At 41.2% G+C, this 17732-nt stretch overlaps 1 protein-coding gene across 1 annotated transcript in view; it reads left to right on the top strand.

Annotated features, from left to right (window-relative positions):
• The window catches only part of REPS2 (RALBP1 associated Eps domain containing 2), a 103594-nt gene that overhangs the window by 34625 nt on the left and 51237 nt on the right, over nt 1-17732 (top strand). The window contains exons 2-9 of the mRNA XM_056328211.1: nt 1608-1731; nt 3933-4081; nt 5570-5693; nt 8479-8576; nt 10339-10477; nt 12290-12353; nt 14037-14179; nt 17090-17184. Of these exons, the coding sequence (XP_056184186.1) occupies nt 1608-1731; nt 3933-4081; nt 5570-5693; nt 8479-8576; nt 10339-10477; nt 12290-12353; nt 14037-14179; nt 17090-17184 (936 nt within the window). The remainder of the gene's footprint in view (nt 1-1607; nt 1732-3932; nt 4082-5569; nt 5694-8478; nt 8577-10338; nt 10478-12289; nt 12354-14036; nt 14180-17089; nt 17185-17732) is intronic.

Genomic DNA, 17732 nt, shown 5'->3' with positions numbered 1-17732 from the left:
CTATGGCAGTGGGGAGACCCCTGCCACACTATGCATGCATAGTGCCATCCACTGACTTGTATTTGGTGCCTTCTCATGTCCTGGATGGAGCGCGGCTCTCTTCCAAGGAGTTCCCCTACACCTATTCCTCCCTCTCCAGCGTGCTCCCATTCCTAATCGTGCTTTGGCACCGTCCATCTCAGGCACATTCCAGTGGAAATACAGAGCACTTGGTAAATGAAAGAAGTAAGACCAGTGATAGGGCAGGGGGGATTAAAAAAAAAAAAAAAAAAAAAAAAGGGCAGAGTGACTTCAGAAAAAAAGGATGATGTAGAAGATAGGAACTGACAAATGCTGCTGGCTAATTGAAGCTGTCCTCATACACAGAATCATCTCCCTTTTCATCAAGCAGTAAGAGAAAAGCAAGCTGCTTGACATGTCTTGTGGTCAAGAAATTAAGCCATGTATCTCTAGAATTTGCAGGAAGAGAAGGGAGCCAGAGCTCATTCGCTCAAAGCAGAAGCCATATCCAGAGAAGAAAAAGTTTGCGTGAAGATAATTGTCTTTGATTTGTAGGAATTACTGTTCCAAAACATTGGTCTCTTCAGTAACAGTTTCAGCTGACATTTTGCCAATCTGTGTGTGTATGTGTGTATATATACATATAAAAATGTATTAGAAAAAATAGAATATTCATTTGCGCTATTTGTTCATACATGACATCGAAACAGTTTCCATCATGCTGTTGTAGCGTGGGAGCGATCCACAGACATGGTTTTCCAGAGAGCAGCTCTTGCCCATGAAGAACTGACACAGCTCTGGGGTCATCCTGGACACGGGTGGTGTACCTCGCCAGCCAGGAGATATTGCTCATCTAGGTGTATTTTTCAGGAAAACAATCTGTGGCTTCCCTTTATGTCCAGAGTGAATAGGGTTTTGTTCTAACCTCAGTGCTCGGCTGAGGTTTGTTTGTGAACATCTGGGAACTCCAGGGATGGGAAAGTTGGCGCCTGTGCTTAAAACCTGCAGACAGCTGTTGTTTGTTTAGCTGTTGTCTGAGCATGGGAATGTGGAGCTGTTTGCTTCATAGAGGTGGCTGAATGAAGCAAACAGTGAAGTATGTATAGAAATCAAGCTTCGGTGCTAGGACAGTGTCAATTTTTCACAACAGTGTTTGGCTCAAGCGGTGTGATGGGGTATTTCTTGTTGTGTTTGTTACAGTAATTGTCTGAACTGTTGTTGTAGGGTTAATATTAAAGTACAGTTTTCTGTGAATACCATAGCTTCTGCAGTGGAAATGTTTTACTGGACAGTGACCTTAATAAGTTATCATTTCACCTGCTGTTAAAACCATATGTAGTATGAAAACCCCAAAGTTGTTTTAGGATAGCAGTGTTAACCAGCAATGCTTCTGAAAAGCTTAGCAGCTCCCTACCTATCTCTGACATGCTAAGGGGAGTGTGATCAGACAGCAATGTCCAGAATTGAAACAAATATGCTTAATAGAAATTTAAATACAACAAAAAGCATTTTGCATTTCTAAAGAATTTTTCTTTGTCTATGTAGAGATGTTTACATTCTCTGGAAGAGCGAAATGCATTTAACCAACAACCCGTCTCTTCTCTTAGATTACAGAAGTTTGTGGAGCCAAGCGTGTGGGTTATTTTGGTCCTGCTCAATTTTATATTGCTTTGAAGTTAATTGCAGCAGCACAGTCAGGGTTCCCAGTACGGATTGAAAGCATTAAGAATGGTAAGTAGCAAATTTTCCTTGCAGCACTATGCACTTGTTTCTCACTTTCTTTAGTGCTTGTCAGCTCTCTGTGCTGGTAAACTTTTTCTCCTAATGTGTCTGTTAAACGATTGTGTTTTGAGGAGCAGAGAGTAGAAGGTAATGTTACATTCTCTAAGTCTAAGTCTCTAAGGTAGAAAATTGCAGTGAATTACACATATGGCAAAGCTGAGATGACATCCCCCTCTGGAAAGGCATTACCAAAGGAATGGCACAAATGACAGCTGATCAGTACTGGGGATGCATTTCTCTCTCACCTTCAGCCGCTAGTCTTGACAGCTGTCCGGAGTGGGGGGTGATAGCTGCTCTGGGTGGAGGCATGTTGCGGGGAACGTGGGCAGATCAGGGGTCCCTCTGTGCAGGGCAGCTTGCAACACTCATCTGTTTTAGCAAATAATCCTGCTGAAGTAAATGCATAATGGTGACAAAACCCTAATGCTTCCTATCAGTAGGTGTGAAAATGTGTAGATGTAATTTAAAACAGCTTTGTTCTTCCCAGTGAATTGACAGTAAGATTAAATGTACCGTTTTTGATGGCAAAAAATGCTCCTTAAAGAGGCTTATCAAACTAAAGTGGTGAAGAGAGGAAGCAGGTCCCTTTTAGCTGTGAAACCTTGATAGTGAGTAAATGGAAGGGCCTCTGTTCTTGCCTTGGTGATGCATGCTTTTCCTCAGCAGGGCTTAGGCTTCAAAACACATGGCTTTTCACTAGGGCTTGAGGCTGACCAGGTTTCAACCCTTGGCCCCCATATCCCAGGTGGGCGTTGGAACCACGCTGTGAGGCTGTGCTGTGGGCAGGAGTACTTGCCACCATCCTGCTGAAGGCAGCGATGCAACTGGCCACGAGATCAGGGAGGGGGCAGGACATACCCATAACCTCGCGATCAGGTCACTGGTCCCAGCACAGCTTCTGCTCTGCTGTCCCTGCTAAGGGCAATGGAATGCGAACACTCACCTATATTAGAGGGCGGGGGGGGTGGGTGGGTGGGTGTCCCAGGTCTGCCCCATCCCGAGGTGGGGAGCCATGCTGGCGAGCGTGTGCAGACCTGTGTGAGCTGAGCTCCCACGGTGCAGAGCTCCCAACCAAGTGGAGAGGATCAGGTGCAGCTGGCACGGTTTGGTTCAGTGCCTTGCTGGAAGGGGAATTTAAACCAGGGGTGAAGCAAGGCAGCCTGGATTTGTCTGTTTTCCTTACAGACAGCTGGTGCGCTGTCTCTTGCATTGTCGTCCTTTTTAAGGATGTTAATTTGGGGAGAAAAAAACCAACCCCCACCCCCAAACAAAATCCAACAAACTAATTTAGAAACCTGAAATAAGTGAGATTTACTGTGTATGTTTTACAAGTCCAGCATCTGCAAAAAATCCATGAATCTGAATGATGAAGGGTACTTGCAGTCCTTGTATTTATATCATACTTCTGAAATGCCTCCAGTGCTAATTACATTTTCTCTTGAAATGTATGAGTACCTTTAGAGTGAGGCGAGTAATATGTACCAAACTCCAGCTGATTTCTTTTTCTTCCTGGTAGTAGCTATAGGTGTAACTGATATACCAAGGCGATGTATGGCTTTGCTGGGTTTTCAGCTTTCTGTTAATTTTAATTAATTTCAGGGTGACTGCACAAAAATAAATGGTGTTTCTTCAAAATAATTGTGAATTGTCTTAGCGTGACGAAGTGCCGCTCTTCTGCTCTGCAGAGCAGACATGACATGGGACTTCTTGAGGCAGTTGTCCCACCAGGCCTTGGTGTGGTGTCTGAACCCTCCCATTTGTAATTTGTTCCCTTTATGATGGCAGCATCGAGGATGAAGTGATCCTGATTAATTCATCAGTTCCACAGTTTCTGTGGGAAGCTATTCTTTTCATTATGGACAACGTCTTGACAGGAAATGAGTTTGCCGCTTTCTTTAGCAACGTGCACAAGGCTTATTTTTTTGCGTGGGGAGATTGTGTATGAAGCTAGTGAATGCAGCTTTGTCTAACAGTCACATTTTTATTAAGACATAAAATAATCACAGGAGTCCCACAACTATAAACACTACAAAATACAAATAGTAGTCTTTTAAATAAATAAACTTTTCATTGGTTTTACAAGACGATACTGCTTAAAGTACTTTTAATGTTCTGTAGCCTCAACTGAATTTTTCTCTCTTTTAATGAAGAATTGCCTCTGCCACGGTTTATGGCGCTGAAAAATGACAGTGAAGTACGTTACGGAACTCCAGCAGAACTCCATGGAGTTAAATTTCAGGTTCCACATGCAACTGTGGAAAAAAATTCCTACAAAAGAACAGATGAAGGGGACAAACAGGTAACAGGCTTGTCTCCTTCAGGCCAGTATGTTGTTATGCATCCTCCTTTTGGGTCCATTCCTGTAAATGATTACACTCACATGGGCTTACTCAGTTTTGCAGTACTAGACAGGAGATGAACTCCTGGCATGCAGATACTCCCCACTGGGGCTGTGCTCTGATTTTGATGCATCCCAGTTGCATCCCTGAAGGGAATTTCTTTATATGAGCTTGTATAAATCTGTCAGCCCTGTAATATTTGGTACAAGTTCTTTCGGTGTTGTCCTCCTACACAGTCCAGCACTGTTTCTTGGAGAGGACTAGGAGAGAGGTGGCAAATAGAACAGGAAAGCAAGCGATTTCTCATGGCCGGAATGATCCTTAGTCACTACAGGAATATTCAGTTGGAGAAAAGGTGTTGAATCACAAGTCAGTATTTCTGGGTAGGGTAAGGCCACCAGTTTTTTGTTTTTTTCCATTCTAATCTTCCGCAGGAGTAGTCCAGAAGAGATCTGCTTTTCTTCCGTCCTCAGTGAAACATTGTCCCAGCATCCGTTGTTTTGAGTTGATGATTTAGTAAATCTGTCTGAGAGATTTGCATCACCTGTGTTTAGGAGAGTTGGGAGCACCTACCCAGATACAACCAGCTTCACAGCTCAGCCTTCATTTGCATTATTTTCCCCAGGCCTGACACCTTCTCCTCTGGTACTGTATCAGTCATGCTGTAAGTGCCTGGTGGCAGGTTCTTTATCTTCCCCTAACGCATGCACACGTGTATCATGTATCGCACCACGGTGCTGTCATGAGTAACCACATTCCCAGCCTGAGGTCAGCCAGCAGGAGTGAGCTGATGACAAGATACACAGGTGGAATTGCAGGATGGGGAAGGGCAGCATGTCTGCCTGTGTGTACTGACACTAAAGCGGAATGCTGCCCTCAAACCCCTGGCTCAGTCTAGGTTACCTGTGTTGTGCGGTATTTTCCTTTTCATTCAGTAAACTGTTTCGGGATCACATCCTCCTCTTAAACTATCTCTGTAAGTCAAGGCAAAGAGAAAGCTTTAGGTTACCCAGTAACACCTACAGATCCACAGAGTGCTTAAAATACTGATTCAGAGATTTATTTTAAAAGTTTTTTTTTAATAGGAAAAATGCTCTCCCACAAAATGCACTCACACTAAATGTGTTAAGTAAATTCATAGATACCCACTCACATTAAGCCTTCTACATACGCTTCTTCAGGCATCTTTGGAAGTAAAATATTTTACACTGTTCGTTGTAAAGCTTTGCAATGGCGTTGCCATGCTTTACCCCTAGAAGGCTCTGTGCCAAATTCTGTCTTTTGGTTTTTTTGAGGAGCCTTTTCCTGGAAATAAAGGGCCTGAGGGAACTGCAGTGTTTGCCGCCTCTTTACCTGTTGTGCTGTATGCGTTCGGATCACTGTGCAGGATTACTTGGTGTTTTTTTTGTCTCAGAGTTGCATTTTGTGTTTGTGTGTTTTTGAAATAGGAGCCCAAGTCTCCTCCAATGTCTCCTATCTGCTCACCTCCTGCTTCTCCATCTACTTACCAGAGAATACCCCCAAGTTATGGATATGGTAAATCAAGAAGTGGGCTGGAGCAGCAGCATGGAGGTAAGATAAAAATTGGGATATGCACATTATATTAAATTCTTTTATTTTTCCTTTCTCAGAAGCATCCATATTTCAAATGCAATTGGCAATCAGCCTAATGATTTTAAAACTTAATTAGACCTGTGTTTTAGAAAATGACTCAATCAACTTATTTTGATTGTTCAGGCCTATCTTCCTGTTTGCTTTCTGGTAAATTAGTTAGATTTGTATGTCACTGCTCACAGATAAATGCAAATACCTAATCTCTGACAAGACTATGTGCAGTATGTCCTAGTGGCAGGTGTTTGTGAGTGTTTTCAGAGTACGTGATGCTTTTGGTTTCATTAGAGGCAAAGAAAAGCCCGCTTCTGATTTCAGTAGCTGCTCTATTAATTTTCAGATCAGCAGTGAACCTTCCTTTGCAGGAAAGAATAATGATCTCTCTGGTTTTGTAACAGAGATGACAATGGGACATGAATATAAAAACAGTCCGACAATGTAACTTAAGCAAAACAGGCAAAAATAAGGCCCTGCATAGATGCTCTCACCTTGACATCTGTGGTGTTAGAGTAGGTGGCAAAACATTCTAATTTTAGTAAGTGGGTAGTGGGGCAGAAACCTGTTTTATTAAGGCTTTACAAGCTCCTGTTAATAGTAAGGTGTCTGTGCTCTCCTAATTGCAACATCTGGTGACCAGGATGATGGCAATGGTAGGCGTTGGTATGTACCATCCCTCCATCATCCCTCCTGCTTTCAGCTAGTGTGTTTACAGTGAGTGAGGAGTGGACTGTGCTAGTCCTTTAGCTGTTGTCCTTGTTTACAAATGAGTGAAAAAACAGAGCTATTATGACATTTTGAAACAGTACAGCCATAGTAAGAATGTGTTCAACACTGTAAAGTGGTCTCTGTGTGAAAATTGTGACAGTACTGAGTCACGGGCATTCATTTGCTGGTTAGGTAAACTGCTGTTTGTTCAGCGATGGGATTTTTTTTTTTTTTTCCCACCCCACCTTTGGCATAACTGATCAAAACAGTGATGGTTGACTTCTGAAAGAAATAACACTGGCAAAGTTGTCTTCTGCTACAACATGTGTTCTGCTCCAGTGAGGAAGACGTGTGGCAGATAGCCTACACCCTGGAGAGCCAGGCAGGAGGCATCCATCAGGAGCAGCTGACCGTGTTATCTGTCGTGCACTCTGCTGTTTTCTGGGACCCAGTCCCAGATCTGTCAATGTTATGGGGCAGGTATTTTGGGTGTTGTTTTTGTTTTGTGTGTTGGGTGGGGGGTTTTTTCCCCTCTGAATGTGGTTGCATACATAACTTCAGTGAAATTTCTCATGAAGTTAGCAGCTGTGCAGAGTAGAGGCAGCAGTGTCCGATCCAGCTGTTAACTTTTTCTAAAATGAGTTACTCAACTGCTTGAATTTTTAAGGTGTTAAAATCCTAGAGGTATAGAACACTATGGTTATTTTCTGGAAAGGGAATTTCTCCTATTTTCCAGGAAAGGATTTTCTCCTAATCTAATCCCACTGGTTATTCAGCTGAATGTGTTCTCAGCGGCTGAAGCGGGTAACGTTTTCTGGCCCATGCCGTACCGAGTGCCAGGCTAGGTGACCTACTGGTTCTCCCTGGCCTTTAGAATTAGGACCCTTCCAGTTTTCTGAAGAGGACTGGAAAGGTTAGGTCTGAAAGCCATTGTGTTAGTGTATGTGCAAGAGGTGCTGGTGACACGGTGCTGGGCTGGGTGGGCTGTTCTGTGCTGCCAGGCCGACCCTGAAACTGGGCATTGTGTCTTCAAGGGCAGTGCTTTGCACTGCAGCAGTGACTATGTACTGCTTTTCTTGATAGTTTTAGAAGATATTTGTTCCTAGCAAACACACAGCAGTGTGGCCTTGTACTTAAATCTCTCTAAGGGCGTTCGTGTTTTTTCCCCCTGAAATTGGAGGTTACTTGTACAGACATAAAAATAAATACTAATACAGGATTAGATCACTTAAGAAAGCAAGGGGGTTAGGAGTATAATTTTTAAGGTCTTCCTGAGCTCAAAATTTTTATGTTTCTTGGTCTCATTTTTTGTCAAAAGTCTTTTAAGTTCTGTCTTTGTAATGGTAAATTTGAAATCGCCTGGCAGCAGAAGTTCTCAGCTCTGTAAGGGTCTGCGAGTTGCCTTTTGTTTGCATGTTTGACCTATTTTTAAAACATTGTTTCTAAAGGTGCTGTTATGTCACTGCTAGCTATGTTTGCTGGAGTGGAACATAAGTGACTGACTTTAGCAGAAAAAGAAGTAATTGTTACTTTTCTTTACTAACTTTACTCCAAATAATGCAAAGTGGTGAGTCATATATTTTGAAAACTGGGGAAGGGGGAAGAAGAGTATATGGAAAGTTAGTGTTTTACTATTGGATAGATTGTCAAAGCATATTTTTTGCAGCTCAGTTGAATTATTTCTTCTTGTTTATAATGCATTCATGTGCTATATATGACTAAGTATATAAAATGTATAAACATATAAACAGGCTATATAAATATATATTTCAACATGATGAACAATGATTTCTGTTACCTAGTAATATATAACTGACAGTTTCTATCTACTGATACGACTATCAGTAATGTCTGAAGAATGATGTGAGAGACAAGTATGTGACTGAAATTTTGTTGCAGAAGACAAAATGGACATTGATACTGTGATACTAGGTTCACAAGCTAGATTCTTGACCCTTGTGGTATTTAATGATTTCCTTTAGCCTAGTAGAAACTCTTTGATTATCCTTCCATTTATATGCTTTATTTTAAATGCCTGTAGCTCCTTATGAAGTCAGACACTCAACTCACCAGCAAGATGGACCATCATCAGGGAATTATGGAGCCAAACCTGCACTGACCTGTTCAACTCCTAATCGGGTAACGAATTGCATGTTTTTCTTCGGTAGTACTACTAAGAAAATAATAGACATTAAAAAAAAGGGTGGGTGGGGAAGGAAGAAGAATTCTCACTTCAAAAATAGGGTTCTCCATGGTGTTTTTAGATTAGAGGCTGAAGCATGCATTTTTAGCGTATGTAAAAGAAAAAAAAAAGCTGATGGGAAGGAAATATTAAAACAAATAATACAATTAATTAAATTTCTCAATCTAATAGCATAGATAGCAAAACTAGACTGATAATCTTCAGTTTGAAAGTAAAAAAAATAAAATAAGTATTCAGGTTACCCTAGTAAAACATTTTTATTTAAAATATATGAGGTTTCACAGGGATTCTTGCTTGATTTAGAATGCTGTCGATAACACATGTACAGAATTAGTGGCCTAATATTCTGTGTATTTTTTTTCACCCCAATTGGTTAAATTGCATCTCAAACAGAATGAATGAATTTCTGGGCATTTGTTTGCTTTTGTGTGATGGGTCCTATGTTTTCCTGCTGGTTGCAAAAGCAGATCTTTCCTATGTTCCAGTATGCCTGCTGTGTATTTATTATGCAAACAAGTAGTTTGCCCTAAGGAAGGGCAAAGCTCTCCTAAGGGAGAGCTTTTGCTAAATAAGTAAGAATCGGAGACTCTACCTTTTCCTGAGTGCTTAGCAACCACACACATAACAAAATGCCACCTGAGCCTCAGGAAAACATCTACAGGTAGTGTCACATAATTTGTGCTAACTTGAAATGAAATGGGTTGCATTTATGCAGCACTTTGAAATGAACATCAATTTACAGCCTTATGATGTTACCTGTTCTGGGGATCTTTTGATGTATTTCAGAACCACTGTTTTGCATTTGATTCTTAGGAAGTGTAAAGTTATGTCAGAGAAAGGGTTTCAGAGCTGGCTGGAGCCTGGTTTGCTGTTCATTCTTGCTCTCTCTCTTTAAGAGTGCTGTCATCCAGGCCTAAATCTTGATTACTAAGTCATTCCAGTTTGACAAAAACACTAATTGTGCTGACACCCGCCCCCCCCCCCCCCCCCCCCCCCCACCTGTGGAACGTACAGACCTCCCTTAAACAAGTCCGTCAGAAAGCAAAGACATAAATTGATAAAATGTCCTTCTCTTCAAGAATACTCTTTTTCCCAAAGTAGGATTTTTACCTAAGCTGTAGGAAGTGACAGAAGGTTGAGAAGGTCTCCAGGGGTTTGTATGTCTCCCTGGCTTGGCATAGTGTGTGCTGTTACCTGGGTGAGCGGAGGGTCCAGAAGTGGTGTAACTCTGTAGTTAACAGCACCACTCCTAGACTAAGCATGTAGTTTCTTAGCAGTGCTGAATTTTCATGCACGGTGCTGCATAAATACAGCTGTTGGTCCTTTGTTGGTTCCATCCCTTTCAGGTGTGCAGTATGCAGTTCAGGGTTGTAATGCATGACAGGCAAAACGAACCCCCAGAATGAATCCAGAGGTGATAAAATACGACTTGGACTTTCCTTTTCGCAGTCAGCAGTAGTAAGATTTCCTTTTAGCTTTGCTCCTGTAAAACTTCCTTTAATTGCCTGGGTGAAGGCACCTAGTACTAGCCTGAGCTTTAACAGATAAGTAGTGGGATGGTAATCAGTGTGGCCGTTACTGCTTCTTGTATTTTTAAAGTATGTGTCTGCTAATAGAAGAGAGTGAATCTGGTTTCTTGAGCTTGCCAGTGCCTTTCTGGGCCCCCGCTGCGGCTGGTGCCACTGTCCCTCTCTTCAGTCTCTTTCAGCAGAGCGGGAGCAGCAGGACAGCGGCACCCGCTACTCGGATGACCCTTGGAGAATAACAGAGGAGCAACGAGACTACTACATCAACCAGTTCAGGTCCCTGCAGCCTGACCTGAACTCCTTTATTTCAGGTAATTTTTACCAAACACCATGCATCTTGGGTAGAGGGACCAGGCTGAGGGTTCAGAAATGTTGAGTAGATAAACTAACTCATTTTTTCTCTCTGGAGTGAATTTATGAGAAAGAGTTGATTGTGATTTCATTTTAAAGGCAGAAAACTCAAAGAGCAATCCAATACTATGTCCGTTATGCTTTTTTCTATATTTTTTCTATATTTTCCTAAATACTCTGATTTTAGAAAAATAATTACATCTGAGGAAGAAGTGTTGGTGATTCAGTAAGACTTAAAATGGGTGCTGTGTATTTGACCAGCAGTATTTGTGGATCACACACCTGCAGTGTATATTGAGCTGAAAAAAACTTTAGGCGTTGTGTTTGCTTTCCCAGCAGAAATGTGGCAGCGTACATATGATGAAAGTGAAGCATTCAGTTAACTGTCCTCTGTGGTCAAGCCTGAGTGCTTATGGCTCTGAGACACTGAGATTCTGATCTTTAGGCGATTAAAAGCAAATCCTGGAGAGCATGCGCATGATCAAAGTATTATTAACAGCGTATTGAGGTTGCATTTCCATCCTGAATAGGAGAATCAGGCTGCTCATGGGAGGAGTCACTGCAGGTACACACAGTTGGGCTGGCATGGAAAACATCACAAATTTTAAACTGGGGTTGTTTCACTAAGCCCTGCTATATTACTGGGGCTCAGGAGGCTTGGATCCAGCCACTTTAAATGAATTGCCTGCTGCTGAAGGAAATTAGTGCTTCACCAGTTCTTTGCCTCAGTTAAGTCTCCTTTATATAATTTGCTTGAAAGAGAAAGTGGTTGTTCAACAACATTTTATTTCCTCATGGACTTATACATGTCTGTAACTGTGCATGCATATATATACACGTACACAGCCTCTCGGGTAGTTGTGCATTTTCCTTTATGTTGAACAAGGTTCTCAGGCAGTCCTTGCATATCCAGAATTAATATTTATAAATGTTAAATTTGAGCTTCCACAACATCCTAAAATAATTAAGCTGTAGAAATCCTTGCTGCAGGCCGATACAGATGCTAGAGGTTTGTCCAGGTTAAGAAGTTATTTGAGAAATGTGTGACTGAAAAATCTGTTGGAAGTTACTGAACATTTAAGTGCTACCGTTGGGTTGAGAAAGTTCCTGAATCGCAGGTGGTCAGAAGTTGGGGGTACTCTGGAGTTACATTGTTATTACGTGGCTTTGTCATGGTCACATGCTCCTTCTTGGCATGTAGTGTTGGACAGGACATGCTGCACTAGGTGAGTCTTGGATCTGCCCCAGTGACAGTGGCAGGGGGTGAGTGTGGATGTCTGTAGCAGGAGAACAGCTACGTGCTATCTGAATCTCCAGGTTGGTGGGGTTTTTTTTGGTTTTTTTTTTTTTTTGTTTCTTCTTTTTTTTCCCATAAAATTTGAGTCACTGCAGGGAAACGTCATGGTTAAAGCAACATCTTGGGAGAGCAGCCAGATACATGGCTTCTGGGTGAAGCAGAGCCTATTGTGTCTGTTAATTCATCATTGGTGATGTACTCGTTATGCTGCTTAGAGTTACTAGTACTAAAGTGTGTTTTCCTTAATTTATTTTTCCCGTATGGAGGGAATGGGGAAATGGGATCTACAGCTCTGTCTGCTTTTGTCACTTACTCAGCAAAAGACAAATGGTCCAACAGCTATATCAGAATCCAGTTAATCTGAGCATCTCTTGGACGCAGAGTAACCAGCTGTTTCTGGCATGGCAGCCCTGGCCAAAGGTAAATAATTGGAGAATTGATTTCCAAAAGTTGATAAGGCACGGTTTCCCAACAGGTTCTGTGGCAAAGAATTTCTTCACAAAATCAAAGCTGCCCATCCCAGAGCTTTCTCACATCTGGTAAGTACTGTAATAGTGTTGGGGATGTGTATCCTGTTTTTTTAAAAGATGCTTAATTCAAGAGTTCTTGTTAAATTTTGAAAACTGTTTTCAATTATAATTATTGCTCTTGCTGCCAGGATCACTTCCAGGCCTGAGCGGCAGGGTGCTCATTGATCTTCCTGACACACTTGTTTTCTGGAGAGACGTTCACCTACTCAGCAGGGCTGGGAAGGCTTGAACAGCGATATACTGAGAGCTTTCTTCAGTATGTTGTAAGCAGCATTATTACTAGGTCAACGAACTGACATTTTTCATGAAATGACACAGAAGAGAAGCACCTCTGGAATGTTTTAGATGTGTCGTTGGTTATATGTTTTTGGCTGTGTTTTGTCAGAGGAGACCTAACTAATGCCTAATTTTTAGTAAGTACAACTACATAATTGATCAGTGCTTTTCTGATGAGCCAGTACACTTACTTTTAATGAGCTTATTTAGAAATGTTTATGGATGGAACTGTACGTGGTAAAATCTGACAAGGATTCTATTATATTTTCATAAATGATGTGGTGTTTTGTAATTCAGTGTCTTCCTTGCATCTCAGACAGGAAGAACAAAGAGTTTTTAAAATGTTTATCAGAAATGATGATAGAGATTTTACTTTATATATGCTTTCATGAAGAGAGATTAAAAGAAGAAGCTTGCAAGAGCCTAAACATCTGTCAGGGTCAAAGAACATGTCCGGAATCTTTTCAGAGTGGATTGTCAGTTGTGAAAATAAAAAAAAAAAACACCACCCAAAATGAAGAAGCATAGTGTTGGGGGAAGTGAATATTGGAATTCAGGATTACTTAAGAAGAATGGATTAACCCAATATGTTAACACATTTTATTTCTATTGATGATACAAGTTGTTCTCTGAGCAAAACTTGAAGTATTCCTTTCAGATAATTATAATTTTGTGATGATACAATTTATCAAGTTGTGTTGCTGTGTTAAATGCATGGGATGTTTCAGTCTTTGTCACTATAACCTCAAAAGCTTGAAAAATGCTCATTACTTTCAAAGAGTAGGAGGTTATATGTTCATTTGTTCTAGTCCATGTGCTGGTGATAAAATACTACTCAATTCTTACAAAGAGTTAATTTATAAAATGGAATTTTTTAATTTCTGAGGTCCAAGTTTAGTGTTTGAGAAGCATCCTAGAATTAAAACAGCATTAGTGAAGTTACTAATAACATTGAAACTGGTCAAGAGCATTAATTTAGCTCTTTTCTTGAGATATTTGATGGGGCTATGTAACTGTTGCTGAAGTCCATTTTTAACTCTGTCTGCTTGAACTGGTTTAAGATCCTGCATGGACTGGCCAAAAGTGTTTCCAACCATCGGAAAGTTAATTTCCCCCTTGGAAGTATGGGATATGTATTTCATGTTGTAATACATGCATACCATTGTGGCGTATGGTATGATGTATTAACAAAAAGTGTACTTTATTAGAAAGAAAATGGAAAGTCAGTATTGGAAAAGCAGCTTACTACATCTTCCTCGAGACAAATGTACAAGTTAGGATTGAGTGCAAGTGAGAGGTGCTTGTCTTGTGTTAAAATATCCCTTACCACAGTTGCATTTCTGTCTCCTCCGTGATGGCACACCTATGTTTCCCTGAGGTAATGGCTTGGAAAACACGTGCCTGTTGTACTTGCAGGGAGCTGAGTGATGTGGATTGTGACGGGGCGCTGACACTCGCGGAGTTTTGTGCTGCTTTCCACCTTGTGGTTGCGAGGAAGAATGGTTACCAGCTGCCTGAGACACTGCCAGAGACACTGCTGCCCGAGTACCTTCAGACAGGTAATGTCCCTGCGGCCGGTCGTGTTCCTGTAGCCACCACAGGAACCCAGCGTGGGTGTAAGAACGGTTTCATTTCTCCATCCTGCAGGTAGGATGGGGTTCTACACTGTGTAATGGCTCTCCAGTTGCTTTTTAATGCCCGCATTTTTAATTGTGCTTACGAGGCAATTGCTGAAGAAGGAATGTAGAAAAGCACAAAATAGCGATGCAAAGTGGAAGGGTTACCTGCCTCAATGTCTGCCTCTGCTCTAGTGTGCTTCAGGTGTCGTCATAGCTAAAGCGGTAGACAATTACCTGTAGCAAAGATAATCCAACAAGATTTGCATGGCTTTCAACAATTTTGATGATTTTTTTCCCCTCAAATATCTGTCTCTTGAAGATGTGTTGAAAATACTACTGGCCTGCTTTAGAACTTACTATGGTTATATATTTGTTTCAAAGGTTAAATTTTTTGTAATTAATTTTGTGTAATCCACAGATTCTTCTGTAAGTAATTTGCAGTAATCGTAGGGGGATTACAACAGTTTGTGTAGCACAAGGGTGAATTAATACAAAATATAACATACCTCAGTAACAATGTGCAGTGAGCGACCCGCCTTTTCATTTGTCCTCTTCAATTATGTCTCTCTTAATTATAAATGAACACTGAAAAATATACTGTTCCATCTAAAAAATGTGCATGACTTTCTAGGGCAAGAAGGATTAATCACAGATGATAATTACAGTGCTAAGGGATAATATTTAAGACCTAATAAAATCTCCATTAAATTTGATGACACTGAATATATTAAGAGACAGGAAAAGAGCAAATCAAGCTGCAGTTAGGAAAATTAAATGTTCACCCTGTAGGATGGTGATGACTCTGATGGAGTCATGTTCCTTATAATCCACTGTCTTCATATCCAAAGCGAAAAGCTACTGTAAAACCTGCGCTTCCAAGTCTTTATCACTTCTAGTCTCTCTAATTACTTCCCTTGTCATAATTACAACTACCCTTTTCCCTCCAGGACCACCACTTTTTTTTGCTACTCTCAGTCCTGTTCTCATGATAAATTAGCTTGTAAGCTCCTCCATGCAGGTTCTTGTTGGTTTATCATCACGTTAAGCCTTTTTGGGTAAAATGGCAATGGAAATAACTATCTAGTAGTAGGGAATCATTGTGTCAACGGGAGGAAGAGCACACTAAGCTGTAGTTGTTCCCTGGTAGTCCTTTGTTTCCCTAACTTGTCCCTTTCAGCACTAGGGTCTGTACCATTTTCATAGATTATTATTGCTTCATGGTGTTGCACGCAACCAAGCATTTCAAGCTGATCTATGTGCAGAAGGTGAAAGGACTAATTGTTCATTATGGGCATTCTAAATACTTGGGCTAATATGGTAATTCTGATTAGCTTGAGGGTCTGAAAATGTCTCCTGCTCATTCTGCCACCTAGTCAGGATTCAGAAATCTTTTGAAAGACTTGCATGAATAAAAGGCAGAACATCTCATTGTAACACTGTGAATCACAAGAAAGCATAGAGCCCTGATTGTATCAACTTCTGAAACAAGCATTGATAAGTAAGCAAGTGCCTCATACATTTACCTAAAATGGCAAAAGAAATTTTCAAGAGAAACTTCTTGTTTTCATGTTTCCATAATTTGATTTCTGTGCAACTTAGATTATTATTTTTTTTTGGGGGGGGGGGAGGGTGGGGGTGAGATTGTTAGTAACCTGGTGAAGAATACTGGAAACTGGTTTTCATTGGGTTGTTATATTAGTTTCAGAATGAGGCAGAATCTGGTTCAAGTGAAATATTTGCATTTGATAAGAGTGTTAAAGCTTCAAATAAAGTGACTTGGAGCATAAGACAGACCATTTAAGAATGAATTAACTTTGCTGGTTTTATGGCTTTTTCTGTAAACTACAAGTGCAGGTTCAAATCCTGTCCTGGCACAGCTCCATTGACAGTTTGACCCACCACCTTCTCTTCTGAAAGTTATTACTAAAACTGATTTACAGAATCTGTAAAGCTATTTGCCCCGTATGTAACCCACTGTATTGTAAATTAAGACAGATTTGCCACAGCTTAATTTATACAGATAAACTAGATGCTAGCCAGAAACTAGGAATTTGATGTGAAAGCTGTTGTTCTGGCCTTTCAATATATGGATCTTCAAGAAAAGCTGTTTTCCAGCTATTAAGACAGATTTATCTCGGAGGAACTAATGCCAGAGTTGTATCAGCAGAAGGACCTTAGCTTGTGGAGTAGAAATGAGGTTCTTGTGAATATTCTGTGAGAAGTTAGAGCTGAATTTTTTTTTCCTTTCCTTTCTGCCCCATCCCCCTGCTGCTGCTACCCCCCACACCCCCCATCCCCAGCTCTCAATGCTGTTTAACTACAGATGGTATATACTGTAGCATCTACTGTGCTTGTTCAGTGTCCTGGCTTTTTTCTGCCTTTCAATTTCAGTATATAATGGTAGATTCTACTATACTTTTAGTATTCAAAATGCCAAAAATTGGAGTTGAAGGTTTGGTAAGTACCTTCAACCTTCCTAAGACGGTAAGATATAAGCTATAAGGCCAACTAAGTTCATACTGGACTGTGGGGAGTAAAAATGCAGATAAATGGTGGTTGGTTGGCAGTTAATGTTTACTAAGAATAACTTCTCCCAAATTTCACAATTATTTCTACAACAAAAATTAAACATAGTATCCTTTTCATGACATTGACTTATTCAGCATACGAGATTGAAAGATTTTTGTTATGATGTTTGTCATCCATGGCTTACAGATCAGTCCTGATAGGTCGAAGTGAAGAACAAAGTGATGCTGGAACAGGTTTTTAAGAATTACTTATTAATCATAAGACTTTGCATGTGTCTTTTTTTGTTTTGGGTTTTTTCCCCTTTCTCTCTTTCCCCTACAGCTTCTTTGAAGCCCATGCATGACTGCACACTGTTTGATTCGTATTCTGAGCCATTGCCAGGTGGTCAGCAGACTCGGGACTTCAATCGGACGGAGGTGAGAAGGTGTAAGCGGGGAGGGCAGTCACCTTGCAGGGTGCAGAGGAACAGGGCAGCTTCACAGTGACTGTGGGATGTGCAGCAGCAGAACTGCGAGTCTCTGAGAGGACATTATGAGTCTCTAAGCTTCCTGTTAAGCCATCTCAGACCCCTCTCTCAGCAGTTTCTTCGGTGTGTGGAAAGGGCTGACAGGCTTCTCAAAAGATATTCCCACATAACAGAGCTCACAGTAGTCATCGAGGGACTCGAGCCTTGTGCGATGTTGGGAGTCCACAGAGAAATGCATCTTACCTGTTCATGTCCTGCAGGGCTGTGCGTGACCCTCTGGCACTGGGAGCCAGGGATGAGGGCAGAGCCCGGGCTGCAGGAGGGGCACTGTGGGACAAGGACAGCGCTCGGGTGAAAAACCTCCTGAATCTGAATTGGTTGAAAATGTGAGGCTTCAGGCGCAGACTTTGTTCTGGTCAGGCACTCCTGATCACATAGTTCTTGAGTGTTGCTTCCATTTACAGTGCTCCATTTCCACACTCACTCCCCAGTTTTGAT

This window comes from Falco biarmicus, chromosome 2 (genome assembly GCF_023638135.1).
Source record: "Falco biarmicus isolate bFalBia1 chromosome 2, bFalBia1.pri, whole genome shotgun sequence".
Lineage (NCBI taxonomy): Eukaryota > Metazoa > Chordata > Aves > Falconiformes > Falconidae > Falco > Falco biarmicus.
Note: the sequence above shows the minus strand (reverse complement) of the source record. Positions and strands in the feature narration are given on the sequence as shown.